Source organism: Gopherus evgoodei, chromosome 3, assembly GCF_007399415.2.
Source record: "Gopherus evgoodei ecotype Sinaloan lineage chromosome 3, rGopEvg1_v1.p, whole genome shotgun sequence".
In the NCBI taxonomy this organism is placed as follows: Eukaryota; Metazoa; Chordata; order Testudines; family Testudinidae; genus Gopherus; species Gopherus evgoodei.
This window is the reverse complement of record NC_044324.1, coordinates 48,989,732-49,017,359: the sequence shown is the minus strand read 5'-3', so window position 1 is coordinate 49,017,359 and position 27,628 is coordinate 48,989,732. Positions and strand designations below refer to the sequence as shown.

The 27,628-nt window shown below is 43.6% G+C and overlaps 1 protein-coding gene across 4 annotated transcripts in view; it reads right to left on the bottom strand.

Annotated features, from left to right (window-relative positions):
- Positions 1-27,628, bottom strand: part of DLGAP2 (DLG associated protein 2) — a 674,215-nt gene that overhangs the window by 319,297 nt on the left and 327,290 nt on the right. For all 4 annotated transcript variants that reach the window (XM_030555545.1, XM_030555544.1, XM_030555547.1 and 1 more), the window contains one exon: positions 14,739-14,771. In XM_030555545.1, coding sequence (XP_030411405.1) covers positions 14,739-14,771 — 33 coding nt within the window. The remainder of the gene's footprint in view (positions 1-14,738; positions 14,772-27,628) is intronic.

Genomic DNA, 27,628 nt, shown 5'->3' with positions numbered 1-27,628 from the left:
TCTCTGCCTTCCACATCAATCAAGACAAGACATTTTTCTACCTGTCTTCTTTCTGAAGCTGCACGCATCACGCCGGGAACAACAGCTGCATACTCTTGATGTCCGCCGGGCTCTTGCCTTTTACATTCAGAGAACCAAACCGTTCAGACGCTCGCCTCAGCTATTTGTAGCGGTCGCGGAGTGTATGAAAGGCATGCCTATTTCTTCCCAGAGGCTATCATCATGGGTGACGTCCTGTATCCGGACGTGCTACGACTTGGCCCACGTCCCGATTGGCCGTCTCACTGCCCAGTCTACTCGAGCTCATGCCTCATCCACCGCTTTCCTGGCCCAGGTTCCTATCCAGGAAATATGTTGCGCTGCTACCTGGTCTTCAGTCCACACTTTCGCATCCCACTATGCACTGGTCAAGCAGTCCAGAGACGATGCCGCCTTTGGCTCAGCGATCTTACATTCCACAACGTCTCGCTCCGACCCCACCGCCTAGGTAAGTCTTGGGAATCACCTAACTGGAATGGATATGAGCAAGCACTCGAAGAAGAAAAGATGGTTACTTACCTTGTAATTGTTGTTCTTCGAGATGTGTTGCTCATATCCATTCCACACCCGCCCTCCTTCCCCACTGTCGGAGTAGCCGGCAAGAAGGAACTGAGAAGCGGAGGGCCCAGCAGGGGTATATATCCTGCACCATAGTGGCGTCACTCCAGGGGGCGCCCTGCCGGCCCACCGAGTGTTGCTAGGGTAAAAATCTCCGAAGAACGTTCACGCGGTGAGCGCACACCTAACTGGAATGGATATGAGCAACACATCTCGAAGAACAACAGTTACAAGGTAAGTAACCGTCTTTTCTTTGCTTTAGACTGTAACCATATTTTTGAAACCTCACAACACCTCTGGATTGCCTTTTGTGATTCTCTCTCCACATTGGGAGTCGTAACTCACTGGTTCAGAAACACTTAATCTGATACTTTTTACAATACCAAGAGACAGACAGCATCTTTGCACCTTGCCGCTGAGGAACTCTACCTGTAAAACTGGATTAACTGGTTAGCACAAGGGGGAAAGGGTATTCTCCAGTAGCATAGAGGCTGCTACCAAAAAGGGTTCTCAACTATTCACCACTGTGGGCCACATATGCGACTGTCTATGTGTTATGTGGGGTGGGCTGCACCCACACAATATATACACTACCTGTATGGCCCTGAGGATGTCGCATGGACTGCAACTGTGTGCTGATTGGGCCAAGTGCTGAGAACCATTGCTCCTATCCCACCCTGTCTCTGATGCCAGCACAGAGGTTGTGTATGTTTCAGTAGAATTAATTATACACTGTTTATACATCAGTCAAAAGGTTGAAAAGGGATATTGAAGATACACAAAGTAACAAGATTGAGGAAAAATTCAGGAGATGTTACTGTGTAACTTTAAGGCTTAAAAAGTTGCTGCTTTCCATATTGCAAGGAATAGCACAGTTCAGAAAAGATAGACTTGAGCATTGCAATCTATTGAAATGAGCCGTTAAGGGAAAGCAGATAATCCTCAGACACTCAGACTATTCATACAGTCTAAATAAATAATGGGTAGAATACTGCACTGCATATTCAAAGAACAACCTTAACCCTCCTAAGAAGTTTAAACAAAACGCTGAAGTAAAAGACGGCATATAAAAAAAAGAGACCTGAAGTCCTCCAACAGCCCTCAGGTAGTGCAGTATTTATGTCCACTTTGATTTTAAAAGGCAATATAACAAATAGTAGAATAGCAGTAATCAACCAACCAAAGAATTTATTCCTAAACCAAAGTTGCTTTAATACCACATCTTGGAGGTGATATTGATTTTGATTATAATGATCTAATCCTGAAAAGGCTTAAATATGAATGTACCTTTATTCATGTGGATAGTCCTATTGACATAAATAGAACTAAAGAATGTGTGTAACTTTACTCAAATGAACAGACCTATTATACATAGGAATATTCACCTTATAAATGTTACACACGTCCTTAAGTGTTTGCAGAATGTGGGCCTTTGAGACTGACTCTCCACTTACTGAAATGAAACAGGGTTTTGCCATTGACTTCAAATGAGAGCAGGTCAGATGCATATTTATTTTAACCAGTGGCATGTAAAATGAATGGACAGACCTCACTTTCTATGGCTGGGGTTACATTTCATTTGAAGAAATTAAATTGGTTTGTCTTTATCTGTACATCCCAGTAAAGTGAATCAGGAGTTCAGAAATGAAACCCAATGGTGTAGGATTTCATACATTTGAAAAAAGGGGTATCTGAACAATAATATGTGGAATTTCTCTTCAACACAAGTGACACAAAGATAAAGAGAGACTTTGTGAAAAAGAATTTGAGTCTTTAAATTAGAGTGATCTTACCGCAAATTAATTGCTGGGGGCTATTGTCTGGCTTGGTGGAAAGACTTTCTGCTGCAGTGGTAGACAAGATCAGCGTGGGAATTCTGGCCCATTTCCCCTGCTCCCCCCCAGGTGACTGGAAGAGAGGAGGGACTATATAGGTCCACGCTGGTGCAGGAAAAAGCCCTCTTTTCCTTGGACTAGGTGGGGCAGCACCCACCCTTCTAACCATGTGAGTGGTGAAATAATGGGTTTTGTTTGGATCCACTGAGGGCATTGCGCTAGTCATTCATTTCCTGGGGGGCTGAGAAGGAATTTCCACCTCATCATCAGATTGGCCAAGGATTGGCCCCATCCCTACAGAGAGTCTGGGGGAGAGGGATCTTATCTGGGGTAAAACATGGAACAGGAGTTAGGCTATAATGTTGCAACTCATTATATAAACAGGGTGGTTGTCCGGAGAAACAGAGGGCCAACTCTCCTTTATAGGCCCCCCTCCCCAAACCCTCATTCAAGGAGGCTGGGGAATGCTGAGGTCCCAGCAGAGGGTTGGCTGAGGATCAGGATGGGTAGGGGGGAGAGCTAGCTGAAGGCCCCTGGATATATATTGAAATGATTATGGGATTACCTTCACTGTGTACTTTTATCTGCTGAGTACTCCCAGACATTTAAGAATAAAGTTGTGGCCTAATTAAACCACATCCAGTGTCTTCCAGCATAGCCAGACAACATGATATTGCAGCATTTGCATATGTTGAGAGGCTTGGTTTAATTACCAAAGGATCCATTGTTGAGAAAATATTTATCAAGTTTTAGAACACATGGATAAAATACAAATATTGGAAAATTCCACTGTTGCTTCAGCAGTTTGAGAAATGCTCTAGACTACACTAAGTGTAATCAGCTGCAGAGAGTTTTTTTCATGAACTAGTCCATTAGCTGACAGACTAGCTGAATAAATCACTTCTTCTATGTGCCCAAATGCAGTTTTGAAGACTATCATGTCAATACAATAGCAACATGCTGCTCAATGCTGTTTTAAAATATTAAAATTATTGTAATTTATTAGACAGCATTGCTTAAAAACCATAGCAGACTCCATGAACTGTCACAAGATACATATATTACAGAAGAAAGTGACAGGAAGCACTCACATCACGTCAAAAACAAAACAAAAGCGCACACACACAAAACAAGGCTTAATGAATAATGTAGAAAACATGCTAATTTGTTGCTATCAAAAGATATTAAAGAACCATGTCAAGATGCATCAAAATTAGAGATAATGAAAGACATGCAGGACTACTTGACCTCCATTCTGTTTCACTGATGCCTGAACACCTAATGGGAGCAATGCATACAACTGATGAAAATACAGTTGAGTCAGTTAATCCAAACTGTCAGCATTTTTATTTTAATATTTTATTAATCTCATTGCAAAAATCTCTAACATATCCCTTTGATTTCCTAATACCATTAGTCTTATTTAAGCTGGAGGAATAGAAATACTATGGAGACATCATATAGCCATACAGACTGAACATTATCTATATTGTGAACAGTAAATTGCAATATTAAGAAATTCTTTCTGAACTAAATATTGCCCAGATTCCTTATTTTAATAAGGAAAGCAATGAGAATTTCTCCAGAAACACTAATCTTAACCAGAAGCACAGCTGGCATGAAACCTGGCAGTATCTGAAATAGTATAGTTCTACTACTTTAATAATGACCTTTAAAATGACAGATCTTAATTTAAAGAAGCAACTTTTTGCATAGAGCAGGATTTTTTGTAACTAAGTTATTATTTGATTTAGTTTTTCAAAATATTACCAGATAATTAAGCATAAGTATAATTAGGCAGCCAAAAAAAGAATTTGAAGAGCAACTAGCCAAAGGTTCAAAAACTAACAGCAAAAAAATGTTTGAGTACATCAGAATCAGCGAGGCTACTGGATAATAGAGGTGCTTATGGAGCACTGAAGGAAGATTAGGCCCTTGAGGAGAAACTACATGAATTCTTTGCATCAGTCTTCACTGCAGAGGTGTGAGGGAGATTCCCACACTTGAGCCATTCTTTTTAGGTGACAAATCTGAGGAACTGTCTGAGGGCTGGTCTACACTATGGGTGAAAATCGATCTTAGATATGCAACTTTGAAGTCGAAGTATCTAAGATCGAATTACTCACCGTCCTCACAGTGTGGGATCGATGTCCGCGGCTCCCGCTGTCGATTCCGCAACTCCGTTCGGGTTGGTGGAGTTCCAGAATTGATATAAGCGCATTCGGGGATCGATATATCGCGTCTAGATGAGACTTGATATATTGATCCCCGAGCAATTGATGGCTACCCGTCGATACGGCGGGTAGTGAAGACGTAGCCTCAGATTCAGGTGTCAACAGAGGAGGTATTGGAACAACTTGATAAATTAAACAGTAATAAGTCACCAGGACCAGATGGTATTCACCCAAGAGTTCTGAAAGAACTCAGATATGAAATTGCAGAACTACTCGCTGTGGTATGTAACCTATTGTTTAAATCAGCTTCAGTACTAGATGACTGGAGGCTCAATTAGAGGAAGGTAAGCCTAACTTCAATATCATAGAATATCAGGGTTGGAAGGGACCTCAGGAGGTCATCTAGTCCAACCCCTTGCTCAAAGCAGGACCAATCCCCTGACAGATTTTTGGCCCAGATCCCTAAATGGCCTCCTCAAAGATTGAACGCACAACCCGGGGTTTAGCAGGCCAATGCTCAAGCCACTGAGTTATCCCTCCCCCCATACTAAACAAATTGGTTGAAAGTATAGTTAAAAAAAAGAATTATCACACACATAGATGGACACGATCTGATGGAGAAGAGACACAATGACTTTTGTAAAGAGAAATCATGCCTCACCAATACATTAGAATTCTTTGGAAGGGGTCGAACATGCGGACAAGGGTGATCCAGTGAATATAGTGTACTTAAACTTTCAGAAAGCCTCTGAAAGCCCTCACCAAAGGCTCTTTAAGCAAAGTAAATAGTCATGGGATAAGAGGGAAGGTTCTCTCATGAATTAGTCACTGGTTAAAAGATAGGAAACAAAGCATAGGAATAAAAGGGTCAGTTTTCAGAATGGAGAGAGGTAAATAGTGGTGTCCCCCACAGGTCTGATAGAGGACCAGTGCTGTTCAACATATCCATAAATAATCTGGAAAAAAGGGTGGAAAACAGTCGGTGACAACATCTGCAGACAATGCAAAATTACTCCTGATATATTTCAGTCCAAAGCAGACCGTGAAGAGTTAACAATGATCTTACAAAAGTGGGTGACTGGGCAACAAAATGTCAGATGAAATTCAGCATTGATAAATGAAAAGAAATGCAAATTAAAAAATGTAATCCCCATACAAAATGATGGAGTCTAAATTAGCTGTTGGCACTCGAGAAAGAAATCTCAGTCATTCTGGATAGTTCTCTGACAGCTCTAGATACTTTACACATTTTATGACTAGTTGTCCAAAACTCAGCAATATTGTTGGTTTTGACTATAAAACATTCATAATTTGTTTTCTTTTTATTGGGGGAAAAATATAACAAATCATATTTCCCGTTGTTTTTCCCCAGGTGGGCTGGTAGAAAGACATTAATATGTGGAAATTAGCATATTTTTCTGTCCAGGAAAAAAAAATATTTTTTTAAAAAAATCAAATGAAAAAGCCTTTAATCAGATCAACCACTTGCTAGTGTCAACAATGTGAAGCTATTTATAGTCTAGCATTTCTGAAACTTCATTTTTTGCTAAAATGTAGTACTTAACACAAGTTGGTTTCTCCTTAGACAAAAATACAACAATCTAGATATGTTCTTCATTTGAAAAGGAAATCTGCAGCAATACAGATACATGTTAACAATGAAAAGACGGGGTATCTAATTATTTACTTTGAAATGTCCAGGGTTAGAACAGCTGAACAGGACATCACTAGCCATAAAGGCAATGAGAATAAATTCTCTTAATTTACAGGCACTTGAAATTTAAAATAACTAACTAACTAACTAAATAAAGTCACGTCTTCCACATCCTGCAGCCCTTCCCCGAACTTTGCAGGACATAATACAACCACGTATAATATTCTGTATGTTGATATAACTTTGCACATGAAACCCCAGAATATTTTCTGAAGTGCTTTAATAGTACAATTAAGATAACAAGGAGACCAGCCCCTTAGCTGAGTTACCGGTGAGGTTCACCTGTCCTGTCTGAGTTCACATAGTGTGGAGTGGGAGAAAGGCACCTGAGGATCTGGGCCTAACTCCCATTGATTTCAGTGAATTGATATCAATGAGAGTTTGGCCCAGATCCTCAAAAAGCATTTAGGTGCCTAAATTCTTCCCTTCCCACTGACTAAGAGATTTGACAGTTAAAATCAAGATTCACAGGACCATAAGATTTGTCATACCAGATCAGACCAATTAGGACTACAGCCAATACCAGATGCTTCAGAGGAATGGGCAAGGAAATGGGAAATTATGGGATAACCTGCTTGTACAGTCAAAGTTTCTTTCTAATCCCTTCAATTAGAGGTTGGTTTCTGCACTAGTGCCTAAGAATTTATGTACCTAAAAATTGTTTTTCTTTAATATTTTCTAATGTAGCTGTGGACATTCTCATTATTCATGGAAGCATCTAGTGCTTTAAAAACCCTACGTAACTCTTCTCCTCAAAAGGTATCTTGTGGCAATGAGTTCCACAGGCGATTTTTTCATTGGATGAAATAGTATTTCCTTTAATTAGTTTTAAATTTTCAGTCATTGTAACTCATTCACTGTCCTTTTCCTTTGGTATAAGTACAGATAATTGAAAGGGCCCATTTTTAATAGAATTTGTTGGTTTGTACTTATTATGTTCCCTCATTTGTATCCTTTTTAGAGTAAAGGGTCCCAATCTTTCCAATTTCTATTCATGCAATTTTTTCTCCATGCATCTGAATTGTATTTGTCATCTGTTTCCACACCTCTGTTATTTCTACTAAATCCTTTTTGAGATGGAGTGACCGCCACATCATCTAGCCGGACTTTCTGCACATCACAGGCCACTAAACTGCACCCAGTTACTCCTGTATTGAGCGCAATGATCTGAATCAGTCTAAAGCATTACAGCCCTCTGGAGACTAAGCTAGTGTGTGCCACAGGCTAAGAATAGGAGATACCAAGGTGTACTATTATGTGCCACAGGCAGAGACCAAGAGGGAATGAGGGGCACCAATTCCTGAGGCCCTTGCAGTGGGAACCGATTTGGAGAGATATACGCAGATATATCAATGGGGCCAGGATCACACCCACAGCCTCTGAGATTACTCTCAAATATATGGTATAGTATTTCTTGTTCCCCACTGCCTCTTCACATCCCAATCTTTTCCATATGCACCAGATGGAGAAAAGATATAAAACAAATTTCATTGTTCACTTTCAGTGTGATTTAAAGGCAAGCCCTTAAATGAACATCGTTTCCCTGATGTTTGTTCTGTAACATGACGCACTAACAGTAGTTTCTATTTGCTCTAATCAAGGTCTTCATCTTTCTGTTTTTCTGGCAGAGTTGACAGCAGCTTAGTATGGTATATTATCTTCCACTTTTTCTGCCCCTAGTTCTGAAGCCAGTTGTGCATAGCCTGATGAATGAACACTCACTCCTTCTCCTTGAATATGCCATGTTCAGAGTAAAAAAAGTCTCATCAAAATATGATCTCTGGTATGTAAATTACCTTGTGAATATGGAAATATGTGTATTTCTTAAACTCACTGAAGCAAAAGAGAGTCAGTGGCACTTCAGTGGGTATATATCTACAAACAACATGTAAAAACAACTACCTTTAAATTCCATATGCAAACTAAGAGCTTCAACCAACCTTTTTTTTTTGTGTGTATATGTGCATAAATGTAAAATCATGACAGATCCTGCAATGCTATAAGATCCTCCAAGATTCTCCTTTTTTAGATCTGTCTGGGAGCATACTCTGAGTGTGTGTTTGGAAGTAGTCCTCAAACTTCCAAAGGGAAGGTTTTAAAGAAAAAGGTTATCTGTTCGGAGTGACACTTTATATCAAATTCTGAGTGAAAAGAAACTAAAAGTGATGACCTCCAAATAGCCACATGATTGAACATGGATACTGTTCTGATACACCATTCATTTAAGACCAGACAGCACAGGGAGCTCTCCACATTCCACAACAATGTGAAGCTCTCATATGAATACATCAGGGCTTTTGGAAAATTCAATCCAAGTTCCTACACACTAAGGGATAGTTTTTCCACAGGGTTGAAGCCAGCCTCCTTCTTGTAGGCCAAATTTGTGAAGGCATTTTGCACCTGCAAAAAATCAATAACTCAGGGGTGGAGAGAATTTTAGTACTTGTCCCTCTGAAGTTGGGTAATCAGATGTCCCAATTTTATAGGGACAGTCCCAATTTTTGGGTCTTTTTCTTGTATAGGCTCCTATTACCCCCATTTCCTATCCCGATTTTTCACATTTGCTGTCTGGTCACCCTACTCTGAAGTGCCTGACTGGCATCCAAATGCAGGTAGTAGGTTTGTGGGTACATGCCCAGGTTGTACCCACACATGAGTTGTAAGCACAAACTGCAACAATAATTTAAGCATGGTTGCAATTACTATGGAGTACTTGGCCCTAAGAGCCGAATTGTAAAGTCTAACCACTTCATAACATACATTTAAGATATGATTATACTGAATACATACAAAAATATATTAAGTTGCAAAGTCAAGCATTTAGAAGTTACGATATGCTAGAATGAAAGTTAACTTAATTGACCTGTCTTTTGTATATACCTTATAATGCAGTCTTTAATTACATGATCAAACTTTATTTTCCACAAGACCCCATTCAGTACACAGGATGGACCTACTTTGGGGATGAATCAGGACTGTGTAATAAAGGAAGAGCCTATGACAGATAGGGCAACTTCTTGCAATATCTTTGGAGGTCCATTGTTTTAAACGAATGGTTTGTGTGTGATTGTGTTCTACTTCCTGGGGGAGGGCTACCACAACTCCTCCTCAACAACAAAAAGTTATGATTAATGCACGTCAGCCAGGTTGAAACCCTGACAGAGAGGTATCACCTTCTGGGAAATATCATACAAGATAGTTTAAACTGGCTCTTTCAGAGACTAGACAAAGAAAGGATTTTTGGATAAATAGCTTGAGTTTAAATTGACTCTTGGGGTTCTTTCTAATGCAAAAAAAAAAAGACAGAACCTTCTGTCCAAGGGTGGGCTCAATCCTTGTGGAAAAGATGGAAAGACATGACCTACTAAGGGCCATATAAGACTAATAGATGACCTTTAGTAAGCTTTTAGCGGATGTGTAAGTTCTTCTATTGTTTTAATGGGTTTTCTCTGCAATGCTTTCCCCATAAGAATAAATGTGCTTGCTTAGAAGGAGCTGTATGATAACATAACTGCAGACAATACACTGGCCATACTGTTCTGAAAGAAAGCAAAGCACAAGTGTGCAATGAATGAGGCAAGGGATTGCAGGAAGAAAAATGGATGGTTTCAGGATTCAATTAGTTGAATGCTGCCCTTGAAAACTGGATTCTATTCCTGCCTTAGCCACAGAGTTCCTCCGTGATGTTGGTCAAGTCACTTCAACCAAACTTCTGAAAGGTGGTCACTAATTGTATGTTCCTCCCTTTCTAATGCCTGATTTAGCCTGAGATCTGATTTGTAGAAGTGCTGAGCACTCACAGCTGCAACTGTAAGTCAGCGTGTCAAGCGAGCTGTGCTTTGAACACTAAAGAGCACCTTATAGGTTCAATATTGTGAAAGATCAGGTTATAGGCATCTCAAACCGGGGATCCAAAAAAAATCATGGGATACTTTGAATTAAGTCTTCAGTTTCCTGCCATTGATGGTTCTTATTTTGTTCTCTTCTAGATTAAAGTCTCATTGACTACCTGGCATTTTCATTCCACGCAAGTTCTTATACTTTGTAAGCAAGTCACCTCTTACTCTTTAACATCCTTTAAATGTGGACACCAAAACTTTACACCGTATTCTAGTGTCAGTCTCACCTGTAATCTATACAGAGGTAAAAATCACTTTCTTGCTTCTATTCATCACTCTCTTTATTACACATTTAAGGATTGCATTAGCCCTCTTTGCCACAACATTGCACTGAGACTCATGGTTAGTTACTGATCCACTCTGACCTCTAAATCTTTTTAGAGTCATTGTGTTCCAGGATCAGTCCCCCATTCTGTAGGTAAGGCCTATATTGTATGTTTGTTTCTGTAGAACGTTGCATCTGGTTGTATTAAAATACATTGTATTTGAATAGACCCAACTTCTCAAGCAACCCCGATCACTCTTTAAGACTTCTCTGTCATATTTGTGTCACCTGCTAATTTTATCTACAGTGATTTTACATTTACTTCTGGATCATTGGTAAAAATAGGAAATAGCCCAGGGCTAGTCCCAATCCCTGTGGAATCCTGCTAGAAACACTCAAATTCAATGATGATTCCCCTTTGACAACTACTTGGAGATTTGTCAGTTAGCTTGTTCTTAGTCCATTTAATTTGTGCTTTATTTGTATTTTACATGGCTAATTTTTAAAAGAAAATGTAGTGCAGTACTAACTCAAACACCCTACAAAAGTCAAAGTATATTATACTTATGCAGTTACCTTTGTCAATACAAGGAACACAATAATGATGGAATACATAAGCTACAAGCCAAAAATGGAAGTGAAAGATTTATGAGAGTGCTGGCATGTGTTATTAATACTGTAAGCAATATGAAGTTGGAAAAGAATGCACAAGTCTCTCCCCATAACTTAGTTCCATACTTCTAAGGTTCTGAGTGGCTGGAGTGTGCCCAGCTACCAAATTTAAGTTTTGTTTGCTAATTTCCCAATTTTTTAAATACACGTTTAGTGTATTTCAGAGGATAGCTCATGAGAGTCAGGAAGAAGAAGAGCTGCATCTGCCTAGAGATCACAGGGAGCAACTGCTGCTGAAGTTACTCTTGACTTCGTCCATGCTCCTCAAGAACATGAGAAGCTCTGCTGTGCCTCAGTAAATTTTTTTGTCTACAACATTTTATCTCTGTTGAAAACGTTACTGAAAGTCAGTACAGCAAGAGCAACCCTCTATGTTTAGCACCAACAAACTTTCAGCACAAGGGAACTTCACTGAAGTAATCTGTACCATCACTCACTTCCCAGAACAGCTTGTAGCCTCTCATGGACTCCTGGAAATCAGATGCCACCAGCAGCAGCTGCAGCAATAGGGTGAGAATGTCTGTATTGTACCATCAGATCTTATTAATGCACTCCCCCTTCTCTACTAATATGAGGAATACCTCTCAACAATTAAACATGCTAATGTGGTACAGCTGCAAGTGTGACAATCGCCATCTTAGACAGTAACAGGGATTGAAGTGAAAAGCTCTGGATATAAACACTTGAGTCTTTACAGCTTGTGCTAAAGAACCAGGCTTTCAAGCTGAATGTTGTCACAGTCACATCCACTGTGAGCTTAGACAAGCATGTTACACATACACTGAAGAGTTGATTGCACAAGCAAAATGTGTGATAAACAACAAATATGAAAAGTGTATTTTAATGATTCACATGAGTACTTACAGATAATAGATTTTTAAGTAAAAAACCTGCTTTGGATGGCCTTTTCATCATGAGAATCACATAATCCTTACCATGCCTCCAAACAGATCAACATCAGGGTTTGAATCCCTTAACCTTCAGATCACAAGCTTAAATTCTTACTATTTGAACTGCAGGAATAAGCACAAACTGACACAAAGATGAGCCACCAGAGAAGGACTTCACATGCTCTTCCCAGTGTGTTCCACAACCAGTGACTAGTCCACAGTAGAATACTGGTGATTAGGAATCCTGGATTCCTCCTGGCTCTGGCAGAGCAATGTGGTTTATAGTGGTTAGAAATAGGATAACTCAGTGTGACTAAGCCAGTATGGATGGCAATGTGGTGTAGTGGATCAGATGGGGGTTTGTCATATTAAAGATCTGGTGTCCGGGTCTGCTCAACTTTGAATAAACATTCTGCTAATTTATTTAAAAAATGGGGGTTGGCGGGAGTGTTCAGAAGCACTTTTTAAACTGTTTTCTAGGGCAGGTTCACAGCCTTAGTCAATAGTGAGCATAATCAACTGGATAGGAATTTAAACAGCATTTAGAAGAGGTACGAAACTTGTGGCAGCCTGCCCCCTAAGCTACAGGAGTAGTGGATGAAACAGTCTCTGCCTTGGAAATGACTAGAAGTGTATTTTCCATTATTAAAAAAAGTTGGAAGGTACTCTAAAGATAAATACTACTATCTATGTATAGCTGAGCAACAGTGTAGCCAATGGACAGATCCCATAGTGTTTTAGATTTCTGGAGCCGGGATGAAGAGATAATCCAATGAAATAATTTCCAAAAAGGGTAATTTTTGAACTCTCATTAATCTCTCCCTATCAATTCATTTTTCATCAAACCACAATGAAAAATTCATATAGTGCTCAAAATTTATATGATGTGTGTGGGTTTTTTGCCATTTTATTGAGACTGCTACAGAAGTGTAAAGCTAGTGTTAAAATGGAACTTCGTAAAGCAACCCTAACTCTGGTGCAGCTATCTCTGCTCCATAATGGTTAAACCCATTGAGTTTGCTCAGGACGTGGAGATCAGTGCTCTCAGAAGCAAAGAAAAAACGCACTGTAAAAATCCTTTTCACTTATCTTTGCTGAACTTAATGAGTAGGCTTTAAAAACTGTAGCTAAGATTTAACAATTAGCATACCAGTAGCACAGCACTCAAGGAGTTAGTTGGTGTGCCAGAAGAAACTTCAATCTATAACAGTTTGTTTTTGCTCATCTAAACAGCTGAACAACAAGATAAAAGGTCCCACCAACAACACAGTCACTCACCATTTGGCAGATTTTTTTAAACACATAAAAATGAAGGGCTTGTTATTGAGTACTTTAAAAAAAAGTCTGAACCCTGTTATTCACTTTTAAGGACACATACATATTTTAATTCAAGTTTGCAAAACTGAGTATGTACTTCTGGTTTTCTGGGAAAAAATGAGCATGATTGTGGAAAGTCAGTTTAGTCATGCACAACAGTATTAATCCAACACACAACTGTACACTGAGATAGAAAAGTCATCAGTTTGCCACATAAGGCCACTGAAGATCTATTGTATGCTTTTCCTTTATTTGGTCTGTTTTTTTTATAAACTACATAGAAAAAGTACTGCAACTAGTACTATAGTTTTTTGGTAAAAGGAACGCAAAAACGTCAAAACAAACTTCTCAGGATGGTTAATAAATTAATACAAGCAAATGAAAAATGTTCTTATGAACTGGATTGTTTCATTAGTTGCAAAGCCTCAAGATTTATCACATCAGACACAGTCTTTAATTCTCCAGAATACGGTTATTAGCTTCTCCTCCGCCCCACCCCAGAATATAGAAAGCCTTGTTTTGCTTTTCAGAAACTATTCTGAGCATATGAAGTACTGAAAAATTAAGCTGCCCGTCATAATCAAGCTTCTGAGTTTTGTAAAATGGCTGAAAATGGATCCATCATGGCCAGTATTTTGGATAACTTTTGACAGAGAGGTTCCAGATAGCTGAGTTAGAAGATAATTTTCCTCTTACATTTTATTTAATAGCAATAAGGGTAACAGAATGCAAAGTTTTTCTCCAATAATGGACTATTTGCTTCAAAAAGTAAAGACCTCAATGCCTATTTAGGTAAATCCAACATCTCATCTTGTTGTTAATTTGGCACTGAAAAATAAACATCATTGGTGCATACATTTGCATTAATGTTGTCTATTTATCCTTGTTTCAAAAGCAGTCTTTAGTCACTTCACCTGTTAAAAAAGAGCTTCTCTTAGTACTCTGAGTTACACTAAGCATGAAAATGTGACCCCTTAGAGATTAACTCATTTTCATTTACATTATCCAATGTCCTTTTTTTCCAAATGATGTCTTCAAGTGCCTCATCAGTGTTTCATATCCCAAATTATACTGGCAAACACATAAAAACTGAACAAAAAGCAAATATTTGCATTTTTACTGTAATGGAATATTTGTCCTTTAAGATAATTTTCTTCTGCCTGGAGCATGTACTGTGCTTTACTCAGTTTAATTTGATTCATTTTGGTATCTAGCACAGCAAAGTGTGAGCGTTTCTTGTGTTAGCATCATTTCTAATATCATGTTCAATCTACTGTTACCTGTACAAATGAACTAACAGACTAAACAGATCACTTGAGTCAAGCCTGTGCACTATCAGCTTTGAAAATGATTAAGAACACAGAAACACACTCACCTTCAGGCTCACCACAGAGTGTACACTGTGACTCTGAAAAGAAAAGAGAGCGATAAAAGTCATTTCTTCTGCTCATATTTGAGATTATTACTTCTGCTCAAGGGATACCAAATCACAGTCATTTATAAATGTTACCCAAACTGGCAGTAACTTAAATTGTGCATGAATGAGAAGTATCACAAGAACAACCATAGTGGGTCAGACCAATGGTTCATCTAGCCCAGTATCTTTATTTCGACAGTGACCAATACCACATGCTTCAGAGGAAATGAACAGAACAGGGAAATTATCAAGTGAGCCATCCTCTGTCACCAATCCCAGCACCTGACAGTCAGAGCATCGGGTTGCATCCCTGACCATCTTAGCTAATAGCTATTGATGGACCTATCCTCCATGAACTTATCTAATTCTGTTTTGAACCCTATTATACTTTTGGCCTTCACAACATCCATTGACCACAAGTTCCAAAGATTGATTGTGCATTGTGTGAAGAAGTACTTTCTTTAGTTTGTTTTAAACCTGGTGCTGATAAAATTTTATTGGGTGACCCCTGATTCTTGTGTTATGTGAAGGGGTAAATAACACTTCCTTATTCACTTTCTCCATACCACTCCTGATCTTATAAATCTCTCTCATATCTCCCTTTACTCATCTCTTTTCCAAATTGAACAGTCCCAGGTTTTTAATTTCTCCTCATATGAAAGCTGTTCCATACTCTTCATCATTTTTGTTGCTCTTCTCCTTTTCAATTTTTAATATATCTTTTTTTATATGGGGTAACCAGAACTGCATGCAGTATTCAAGATGTGGATGTACCATGAATTTATATAATGGCATTATGATATTTACTGTCGTAGTGTCTAACCCTTTCTTAATGTTGCCTAACATTCAGTTAAGCTTTTTTGAATGCTGCTGCACATTGCTTGGATATTTCCCCCAAAACTATCTACAATGACTCCAAGATCTGTCTTGTGTGGTAATAGCAATTTGAAACCACATCATTTTGTATGTATAGTTGGGGTGGGGTATTCCAATGTGCATTACTTTGAATTTATCAACATTGACTTTCATCTTACATTTTGTTGTCCAGTCACCTAGTTTTGTAAAATCCTTTTGTTAACTCTTTGCAGTTTGCTTTGGACTTAACTATCTTGAGTAACTCTGTGTTGTCTGCAAACTGTGCCACCTCACTGTTTACTCCTTTTTCAGGATCATTTATGAAAATACTGAATAGCAGTGACTCAGCACAGATCCCTGGGGGACACTGCTATTTACTTTGGTTCATTTTGAAAACTGAACACATATTCCGACCCTTTATTTCCTGTCTTTTAACCAGTTATTGATCTTTGCGAGAACCTTCTCTTTTATCCCATGACTGTTTACTTTGTTTAACAGTCTTTGGTGAGGGACCTTGTCAAAGGCTTTCTGAAGTTCAAGTACACAATAGCCACTGGATCCCCCTTGTCCACCTGCTTGCTGAACCCCTCAAAGAGTTGTAATAGATGGGTGAGGTATGATTTCCCTTTCAAAGCCATGTTGACTCTTTTCCCATCAAATCGTGTTCCTCTATCTGTTTGATAATTCTGTTCCTTTACTATAGTTTCACCAATTTGCCTGTGACTGACGTTAGGCTTACCAGCCTGTAATTGCCTGAATCCTCTCTTAAAAATTTGGGTCACATTAGCTATCCTCCAATCATCTGGTACAGAAGCTAATTTAAGAAGTATCTCAGTTCTTACTTCCGCAATTTCATATTTGAGTTGGTTCAGAATTTTTGGGTGAATACCATCTGGTCCTAGTGACTTATTACTGTTTAGTTTAATTAATTTGTTCCAAAACCTCCTCTATTGACACCTCACTCTGGGGCTGTTCTTCAGATTTGTCACTTAAAAAGAATGGCTCAGGTGTGGGAATCTCACTCAGATCATCTGCAGTGAAGACTGATGCAAAGAATTCATTTAGCTTCTCTGCAACATCCATGTCTTCCTCCAGTGGTCCTTTAACACTTTAGTCATCCTGCAGCCCCGTGACTGTTGGTAGGCTTCCTGCTTCTGGTGTACTTCATTATTTTGCTGTTAGAATTTGAAGAGCAACTAGCAAAAGACTTTTACCTTATTATACTTCTACATTTGAGTTGCCAGAGTTTATGCTCCTTTCTATTTTCCTCAGTAGGGTTTTCATGGCTTTCAATTTTTAAAGGATGTCTTTTTGCCTTTAACTGCCACGTTTACTCTGTTTAGCCATGGTGGCATTTTTTAGTCCTCTAACAGTTTTTTTTAATTTCGAGTATATACTTCATTTGAGCCTCTATTATGGTGTTAAAAAGTTTCCATGTAGCTTGCAGGCATTTCATTCTTGTGACTGTTCATTTCAATTTCTGCTTAACTAGCTTCCTCATTTTTGTCTAGTTTCCCTTTCTGAAATTAAATACTAGTATGGTCAGTTTCTGGTATTTCCCCTCATGCCCAGGATATTAAATTTGATTATATTATGTGACTATTACCAAGCAGTTCAGTTATATTCACCTCTTGGACCAGATCCTGTACTCCATTTAGGATTAAATCCTAAACTCCCCTTGAGGGTTCCAGGATTAGCTGCTCCAAGAAGCAGTCATTAATGGTGTCTAGAAATTTTATCTCTGCATCCCATCGTGAGGTGACTTGTATCCACTCAAATATGGGGATTGTTGAAATCCCCCATTATTACGGACTTTTCTATTTTATAGCCCCTCTAATCACAATTACCATGACTATCCCAGTCAGGTGGTTGATAGTATATTCTTACTGCTGTACCCTTATAATTCAAACACAAAATTTCTATCCACCAAGATTCTATGGTACAGTTTGATTCATTTAATATTTTTACTATACTTGACTATGTTTTCTTTCACATATAGTGCCACTCAGCTACCAGCACAACCTACTCCGTAATTTCTATATATTTTGTACCCTGGTATTACTGTGTCCCATTGATTATCATTGTTTCACCAAGCTTCTGTGATGACCATTATACAAATAGCCTCATTTAATACCAGGCATTTAAGTCCACCCATCTTAGTATTTAGACTTCTAGCATTTGTATACAAGCACTTATACAACTGGTCACTTTTTAGTTGTCTGGTTCCATGTGATGTAATTAAATGAGACTCTTTTGTTTGACTGTTTCTCTTCAGTTCCTACTTGTACTTCAATTTCTATTCTTTCCTCTTTATCAGGATACAGAGAATCCCTGTTAACAGATCTTCTCCAATGGGATGTCTCTGTCCAACTCATGTGCTCCTCTGCACCAGTCAGCATTTCCCCAGTCAATTTAAAATTTCTTCTACAACATTTTTCATTTTACATTCCAGCAATGTGGTTCCATTTTGGTTTAAGTGGAGCCCACCCTTCCTGTATAGGCTCCTTCTTCCCCAAAAGGTTGCCGGCTTCCTAATACACTTAAAACCCTCCTCCCTACACCATCATCTCATCCAGTCACTGAGACCCTGCAGTTCTGCCTAACTGTCTCTGACCATGGAACTGGAAGAATTTCAGTGACTACCATTTTAGAGGTCCTGGACTTTAATTTCTTACCTAAATTTGGCCTCCAGGCCCTCTCTCCTACCTTTCCCCTATGTCACTGATACCTACATGTACCATGGCCACTGTCTACTCCCCAGCACTGCACACAAGGCTGTCTAGATGTCTTGAGAAATGCACAACCTTCGCACCCAACAGGCAAGTCACCATGAGAATCTCCTGGTCATCACAAACTCAGCTATATGTGTCTCATGATTAAATCCCCCATTACTATTAGCTGACTCTTCCTAGTAACTGTGATTCCCTCCTCTAGAGAGATATCCTAGAAAAGACGGTTACTCACCTTTGTAACTGTTGTTCTTCGAGATGTGTTGCTCACATCCATTCCAGTTAGGTGTGCGCGCCGCGCGTGCACGTTCGTCGGAAACTTTTTACCCTAGCAACTCCAGTGGGCCGGCAGGTCGCCCCCTGGAGTGGCGCCGCCATGGCGCCCAATATATATCCCTGCCGGCCCGCCCGCTCCTCAGTTCCTTCTTGCCGGCGACTCCGACAGTGGGGAAGGAGGGCGGGTGTGGAATGGATGTGAGCAACACATCTCGAAGAACAACAGTTACAAAGGTGAGTAACCGTCTTTTCTTCTTCGAGTGATTGCTCACATCCATTCCAGTTAGGTGACTCCCAAGCCATACCTAGGCGGTGGGGTCGGAGTGAGAAGTCGCGGCATGGAGCACTGCAGTTCCGAAGGCCGCATCCTCTCTCGACTGCTGGACCAGGGCGTAGTGGGAAGCAAAGGTGTGGACCGATGACCAGGTCGCTGCCCGACAGATTTCCTGGATGGGCACACGGGCCAGGAAAGCCAGCGACGACGCCTGCGCCCTGGTAGAATGCGCAGTCACACGGCCCGTAGGGACATGGGCCAAGTCATAACAGGTCCTGATACAGGACGTAACCCACGAGGATAACCTCTGGGAGGAGATAGGAAGCCCTTTCATACGGTCCGCTACCACCACGAAAAGCTGGGGGGATTTGCGGAAGGGTTTGGTCCTCTCTATGTAGAACGCGAGAGCTCTACGGACATCCAGCGAGTGGAGCTGCTGCTCCCTGCCTGAGGAGTGAGGTTTTGGGAAAAAAACCGGGAGGAAAATCTCTTGGTTGACGTGGAAGGCTGAGACCACCTTGGGTAGAAAGGCAGGGTGTGGTCTAAGCTGCACCTTGTCTTTGTGGAAGACCGTGTATGGGGGGTCCACCACAAGGGCTCGGAGTTCCGACACCCGTCTAGCTGAGGTGATAGCTACTAGAAAGGCAGCCTTCCAAGAGAGGTAAAGCAGGGAGCAAGTAGCTAACGGCTCAAAGGGGGGCCCCATGAGCCGGGACAACACCAGGTTAAGATCCCAGGTTGGAGCAGGGGGACGGACGTTAGGGAATAACCGTTCCAGCCCCTTAAGGAATCTCGACACCGTCGGGTGAGAAAAAACGGAGCGACCGTCCGCACCCGGGTGAAAGGTGGAGATAGCTGCCAGATGGACTCGCAACGACGATAAGGCCAGACCATGTTCTTTGGGGGACCAAACATAATCTAAGATTTCGGATACCGAAACTTCCATAGGGCGGAGATTTCTCTCTACGCACCAACAGGAGAAGCGTTTCCATTTCGCCGAATATGTGGCTCTTGTGGATGGTTTCCTGCTGCTCAAGAGCACCTCTCTCACAGGCGTGGAGCAGCGCAGCTCGGAACCAGTTAGCCACGCAGGAGCCACGCCGCTAGGTGCAGCGACTGCAGGTCTGGGTGACAGAGGGACCCGTGGTCCTGGGTAATCAGGTCCGGATGAAGGGGCAGGGGAACTGGATCGGCTACGGCCAAGTCTAGCAGCATGGTGTACCAGTGCTGTCTGGGCCATGCCGGGGCCACCATGATCACACGAGCCCTGTCTCTGCGCACCTTCAGGAGGACCTTGTGAACCAGAGGGAACGGAGGAAACGCATAGTACAGGTGGGTCGCCCACTGGATGAGGAAGGCATCCGCTATCGACCCCGGCTCCCTGCCCTGAAAGGAGCAGAACGCTTGGCACTTCCTGTTCCCCTTGGACGCAAAGAGGTCCACCCGGGGATAACCCCACCTCCAGAAAATGGAGAGAGCGACGTCCGGTCGAAGGGACCACTCGTGTGACAGGAAGGATCTGCTCAATCGATCCGCCAGCGTGTTCCGTACTCCGGGAAGGAAGGAAGCCCTGAGGTGAATGGAGTGGGCTACGCAAAAGTCCCAGAGTCGTATCGCCTCGAGGCACAGGGAGGAGGACCTGGAGCCGCCCTGCTTGTTGATATAATACATGGTCGTCGTGTTGTCCGTGAACACGGCTACACAACGACCCTGAAGCTGATGACAAAACGTTTGGCAAGCAAGGCGGACCGCTCTCAACTCCCTCATGTTGATATGTAGCCCCACCTCCTCCTGGGACCATAGGCCCTGCGTCCGCAGGGTCCCTAGGTGGGCCCCCCAGCCTAGATCTGAGGCATCCGTTGTCAGGGATACCGAGGGCTGAGACGGGTGAAAGGGAAGACCCGCACACAATACGGACTGGTCCACCCACCAGCCGAGGGAATCTAAGACCTTCTGGGGGACTGTGATTAACATGTCTAGCGGTTGCCTTGGTCTGTAATGACTGATAAGCCACAGCTGGAGAGGCCTCATGCGGAGCCGAGCGTAGTCGGTCACAAAAGTGCACGCCGCCATGTGGCCTAACAGGGTTAGACATGTCCTCACTGACGTCAACGGGGCTGACCGCAAGCGTTGAACGATCGCCGCCATGGTCTGGAACCGCTGCCGAGGCAGCGAGGCCCTGCCCACAGTGGCGTCCAGGACGGCCCCGATAAATTCCACCTTCTGAGTGGGCCTCAGGGTGGACTTGTCTGTGTTTATCAAGAGGCCCAGACTCGCAAACATGCCGGTGATCACGCGGACATGGCTGTACACCTGCTGTTCCGACGTGCCCCGAATCAACCAATCGTCCAGATAAGGGAACACGTGGACACGGTTGCGCCGAAGATGCGCCACGACAACTGCCATGCATTTTGTAAACACCCTCGGGGCCGTGGACAGGCCAAACGGGAGGACCGCAAATTGATAATGACGAGCCCCCACAACGAAGCGGAGGAAGCGTCTGTGGCGTGGCCAAATGGCAACGTGGAAATACGCGTCCTGCATGTCGAGGGCGGCGTACCAGTCTCCCGGATCCAGGGATGGAATAATGGTCCCCAGGGATACCATGCGGAACTTCAACTTCACGAGGTATTTGTTGAGTTCTCGCAGGTCGAGGATAGGCCTGAGGCCCCCCTTGGCCTTGGGGATCAGAAAATAGCGGGAATAAAACCCCTTGCCTTTCTCGTTTTCGGGAACCGCCTCTATAGCTCCTTTGCTGAGGAGCGTCCGCACCTCCTGCCGAAGGAATTGCTCGTGAGAGGGGTTCCTGAAGAGGGACGAGGAAGGAGGGCGGGAAGGAGGGAACGAAACAAACTGCAGGCGGTACCCCGTCTGCACCACGCTCAAGACCCAGCGGTCCGATGTTATTTGGGACCACGCCGGGAGGAAAAACGAAAGGCGGTTGGAAAACGGAGGGGAAGGATCCGTAGGGGAAACTGTTACTGCGCCCTCGAGCGCACCTTCAAAATGAAGGCTTAGGACCAGGCGGGGGTTTTGAGGAGCCTTGGTTCTGCCCCCCTTGGTTCCCCGACTGCCTGCGCCTCCCGTTCCTGCCGCGGCGCCTGTAAGGGTCCTGCCGCTGGCGGAACTGGGAAAACGGCCGACGGTGCTGCTGTTGCTGCGGCCTAAAGGGTCTACGCTGTGTCACGGGGGTGTGCATCCCGAGGGACCGCGCAATGACCCGGTTGTCCTTTAAACTCTTAAGTCTGGGGTCTGTCTTATCGGAAAACAGGCCCTGGCCTTCGAAAGGAAGGTCCTGTATCGTGTGCTGGAGCTCTGGCGGAAGGCCGGAAACCTGCAGCCAGGAGATGCGACGCATCGTAACTCCTGACGCGAGGGTACGGGCAGCCGAGTCCGCAGCGTCCAAGGAGGCTTGCAAGGCCGTGCGCGCGACCTTCTTGCCTTCGTCCAAGATGGCCGTGAACTCTTGGCGAGCATCCTGTGGCAGCAGCTCCTTAAATTTGTCCACTGCCACCCAGGAGTTAAAGGCGTATCTGCTCAGCAGGGCCTGTTGGTTAGAGACCCTGAGCTGCAGCGCCCCAGCCGAATACACCTTACGGCCAAGGAGGTCCATCCGCCTGGCTTCTCTGGATTTGGGGGCTGGAGCCTCCTGGCCGTGACGCTCCCTATCGTTCACCGATTGCACTACCAGTGAACCGGGAGTCGGGTGAACATGTAAATATTCGTACCCCTTAGAAGGGGCCATGTACTTCCTCTCGACTCCTTTCGCTGTCGGAGGGATGGAGGCCGGGGACTGCCAGATAGTATTGGCATTGGCCTGAATGGTCCATATAAACGGCAGGGCGACCCTGGTGGGAGCATCGGAAGAGAGGATGGTAACAATTGGGTCCTCTATCTCCGAGACCTCCTCTGCCTGCAGACTCAGGTTTTGAGCCAATCGCCTGAGGAGGTCCTGGTGCGCCCTGAGATCCAGCGGGGGGGGACTGTTGGAGGAGGTACCCGCCACCGCCTCATCCGGGGAGGAGGATGATGAGACCCCAGGCACAATAGTGTCCAACTGAGGGTCTTCCTCAGCCCTCGCCTCTGTCTCCGGAGCCGCAGCGGAGTCCTGCTGTTTGGACCCTTCGTCCCCTTCCGGGGAGGGAGGGGGGCGAGACAAAGAGGCTTCAGGGGCCCTACGCTCCGCAGTCGCCGGCCTAGCAGGGAGCTGCTGGGGGCCCTGGGCCTGATGGTACGCCCAGGGTGTCCAGAATCCCCACTGTGGGGGGCCTTGGTCCTGCAGCGGCGGATCAGCAAACAGCGCCGCCTGCCGGTCGGTGCCCAGCGCATAGCCGCTGTCCGTCTGGGAGGACACGGACGGCTGCCTGGAGGGCCACGGCGGGGCCGACCCTGGATGGTACGGGTCTGCGCGGGCCGGCACGGAGGATCGTCTCGGTGCCGGGGACCGGTGCCGGGAGTCATAACGGTGCCGGGACCGGGACCGGGATCTGTCACGGTGCCGGGCGCTGCTTCGGGACCGGGATCTGTCACGGTGCCGGGCGCTGCTTCGGGACCGGGATCTGTCACGGTGCCGGGCGCCGCTTCGGTGCCGGGACCTACTACCAGCTCGGTGCCGGGAGATCGACCGGGACCGGGACCTGCCACCAGCTCGGTGCCGGGAGGTCGAGCGAGATCGGGACCGGGACCTGCCACCAGCTCGGTGCCGGGAGGTCGACCGGTGCGGCGAGTAGCGTCGGGACCTGCTCCTGGAGTCGCGGTGCCGGTGTCGACTGGAGCCTGACCGCGACCGTCTCGATGCCGACCGGTGCCGCGAGTGCGACCGGTACCGCTGAGGGGAGCGGTGCCGGGACTGCGAGCGGCGTCGGGATCTGGAGCGCCCAAGACGTCGGGGCCTGGATGGCGAACGACTGTCCGTGGGCGGTGCCGACATCATGGGCTTGCCTCTGGACGTGACCCGCACCGGAGGAACCGGGGGTGGCAGCCGAGTAGGCTCCGTCAGGGCAATAAGGTCCCGAGCCGAGGCGAAGGTCTCCGGTGTGGATGGGACCATTATCTCAACCCCAGATCTCATGGGGGAGCTCGGCGGCACCGGACTCAACAGACCCGCCGGGCCCGGAGTCAACGGTGCTGACGGTGCCGGCGGCGCCGCGGCCGATGTCGAGGCCGGGCGTTCAAGCCGGGTCTGCCTGGCCGGAGTATTAGACTTCGACGGCCTAGGCACTGATTCCGGTGCCGGAGAGGGTCGGTGCCGAGGAGTCTTCTCGGTGCCGGAGCGATCCGGTGCCGGTGCCGAAACCACGGTCTGCGAAGTCGACGGGTCAAGTGCCGCCTCCATTAGGAGAGTTCGGAGCCTCTGATCCCTCTCCTTTTTTGTCCTCGGCTTAAAAGCCTTACAGATGCGGCACTTGTCAGATCTGTGCGATTCCCCGAGGCACTTCAGGCACGCTTCGTGGGGATCGCTGGTAGGCATGGGCTTCTTGCAGGCCGCACACTGCTTGAAGCCTGGCGAAACAGGCATGAGCCTGGCGCCCGGTGCCGGGAAGGGCTAAGCCCCCGGCAAGAAACTACTTAACAGCTATTTACTAAACTATCTACTTAACAATACTAATTAACAACTATATAGAACTAGAGATAAGCGATAAACAAGCGATAGAAACTAGGAGAGCTAGGGACGTGGAGGACAGCTATGCCGCGCTCCACAGTTCCAACGACCGACACGGCGGTAAGAAGGAACTGAGGAGCGGGCGGGCCGGCAGGGATATATATTGGGCGCCATGGCGGCGCCACTCCAGGGGGCGACCTGCCGGCCCACTGGAGTTGCTAGGGTAAAAAGTTTCCGACGAACGTGCACGCGCGGCGCGCACACCTAACTGGAATGGATGTGAGCAATCACTCGAAGAAGAAGGTGAGTTCCAACTATGGGATCATTTCCCTCATCTTCAGTTTGATGTTCTCCTTTCCTGAGACTTTCATCCTCCTCAATAACAGAGAGGCTGTCAGACTGGGGGTTGGACTGCTCTATGGTATCCCTGAAAGTTTCATTCCATTTTTATTACACCAAAATTGCAAAAAAATACTTTTAATGAAAATAAAGTTTTGTATGAAGAATTTTTTAAAAAATAGGTTTTATTCAAATGTCTAAACAATGACAGACCTGCCTCTCAGTTACAGCTAGGAAATCCCACAGAATTTAGTGGAGTGCAACTAAAAATATTTGGTCTCTTAGTATTCTGGACATGGAAAACTGCATGAAGTCATTGGCATCTGAAATCTGTAACTCTTAATTTTATTACTAAGAGTAATAAATAATAATGGGGGCAGAATTTATACTCTTTTTCTTCCAGAAGGTTTCTAAATTCTCTGGGTCAGGTCCTGAAAATTAGTGAATAATCTGAGTTATGCCCTCTTTAAAATATTCAGCAATAACATTAAGGAATAAAGGTCTCTGATGCTTCTGCCCCCAACGCAGCATTTGTCAAAGCATGTGAGCCCCTGTAGTCATACCGACAAAACGCTCCTTTCCTCCTCTCTCAATTGTACTGTGGGGAGCTGCCAATGCTGCTCCTCAGCAAGGAGGAGAACACAGAGACTTCTTGCAAAAGATTCCTTCTTCCTGATATCTCAGCACTCACACTCACTTTTTCAGCTGAGTTTTCACCCTTACATGGCAATGAAGGGCTGTCTGTGATTAGACTGTTTGTCTTACATGTGTTTTGTACAGCAAACACAAAAAATCTCTATTCCCCTGAAATACCACTACCTCTGGTGTGGTGACTGTATCAAATTGTGGGACAACTCTATAATGTAGGACAAAAACTGAAAAATACCATCATCAGTTGAAATCACAAGGAGTAATTAAATCAGTGGAATATAATGACCTACATTGGAAGTAGCCCATTAACATCTCTACTCCTAAATATATAGCACCATATACAGTACTTAATGACCACAAACAGCCAGAGCCTCTGCTTATTTCCCAGATGAAACATGGCACCTCCAACAGCAGAGAAATTGCTGCAGCCATTCTGAGACAGAAGTTCGATTCTGACTCAGAGAACACTGCCACACACTGAATCACCATCCCAGAAGCATTTTAAAAAAATTATCTGCATATGTTGATAAGATTTAATCTTCAAATCTACATTTTTAGATTATGTCCCTTTAAACAAAACAAAAAAAAAACACCTCTTGTCCTTGCCAAAATAATATCACTCCAAGGAAGTATTTTTAAGATGTTTTACAAATAGATAAGAACAAATTGCATATAAGCAACATGTGCAGCATAGACACAACCACGAGTGAGATATCAAGTCCTCAAGCAAACAATAAATGTGAACCAATGCCTTAATATGAAAAGTTTAGCAACTAATGTACTCATCCTCTCAGTGGCGTATGTTACAGCCTTGACTATGCTTTATCTAGGTAGATATTACATAAATAAATCACAGCATTCTCCCCCTCAGCCTCTTTGCCTTCACCTTTTTAAAGTTTGTTTCCATCAGAATCACATACAAGTGGTCTTGGTGTTGCACATTTTAATTTTCAGTTGGCAGGCACAACTTCTAAAATGTGAATTAAAAAAGTATTCATTTAAATCATCCAGTAACATTATTTGTACTGTAGCAACAAGAAACCTCAGAACTTAGTCCATAATTCATCCCTTTTATTCCCTTGCCTTTTATTGACTTAACTCTTATAGGCCTTCCAATTGCACTTTGTCCTTTTAGGCTCTGATACTCTGAACATTTAAACAAGTATTTAACTTTAAATCATTAGCACCTGTTGAGTAACTCACATGTGTAATTAAATAATTAAGAACAAAATACAATAAAATGATTGTTTTAACAGGTTCATTTAATTGTATTTAATGTTTCTTATACTTGCTATATTACTGTGAACAATCTGTCTGATGGATGGCAAAGTCAGATATATTGATAAGCAGTTCCTTCTGGAATACTCAAACTAATTTTTTTTTTTAAACACAACCCTAAAGCAGTAATGGAAGAACCTCAAGAGTTTCAACATGACTGATTGAGACATGGTACCCAAATACATTAGCTCGACTAAATTATCTTATCTTCTTTGGCTTAAGGGCCCAATCCAATTCCTACTGAATGGCAAATAGTGGCCTGGGTTTAAAATCTCCTAGAAGCTGTTAGTCTTGACATTAAGGAAGAACTACCTCTGTGTAGGAAAAGGGGCATGGGGACTGAATTGATTACTATCTTGAATTTACGGTGAATCCATGATATTATCCAATTTATGGAAGTATCTCTCAAGACAGAAAGATAAGCCTGACAAGGCAATCAGAATCTTACAACAGGAAACCAGCAAGCCTTTCCTATATTTTAATACTGTTAGTTGGCTGTAACATGGGAAACTGAGATGTTTGAGAAGAAAAAGACGGAAGATAACAGTGTAGGTAACAGTGCAGTTGGTGGATGGGCCAGAAAACTAAACAAAGGGTAAAACAGTATAAAAAAGATCATAACATATGTTGTGTGCAGTTTAGTAAGTGAGTGATGCTGACAAACATGTGGAGGGTTGCTAAGGCAGAGCAGACAGAGATGGACATACTGACTGCCTAAGTGCCACTAACAGTGGAAAGTTAGAAAACATGTACCAGAGTAAAACTTAAAAACTCACTTAAATCAGGTGACACAGTCTTGTTTCTGGGTCACTGATGGGTTAATGATGCAAGGGGCAGCTCAGAA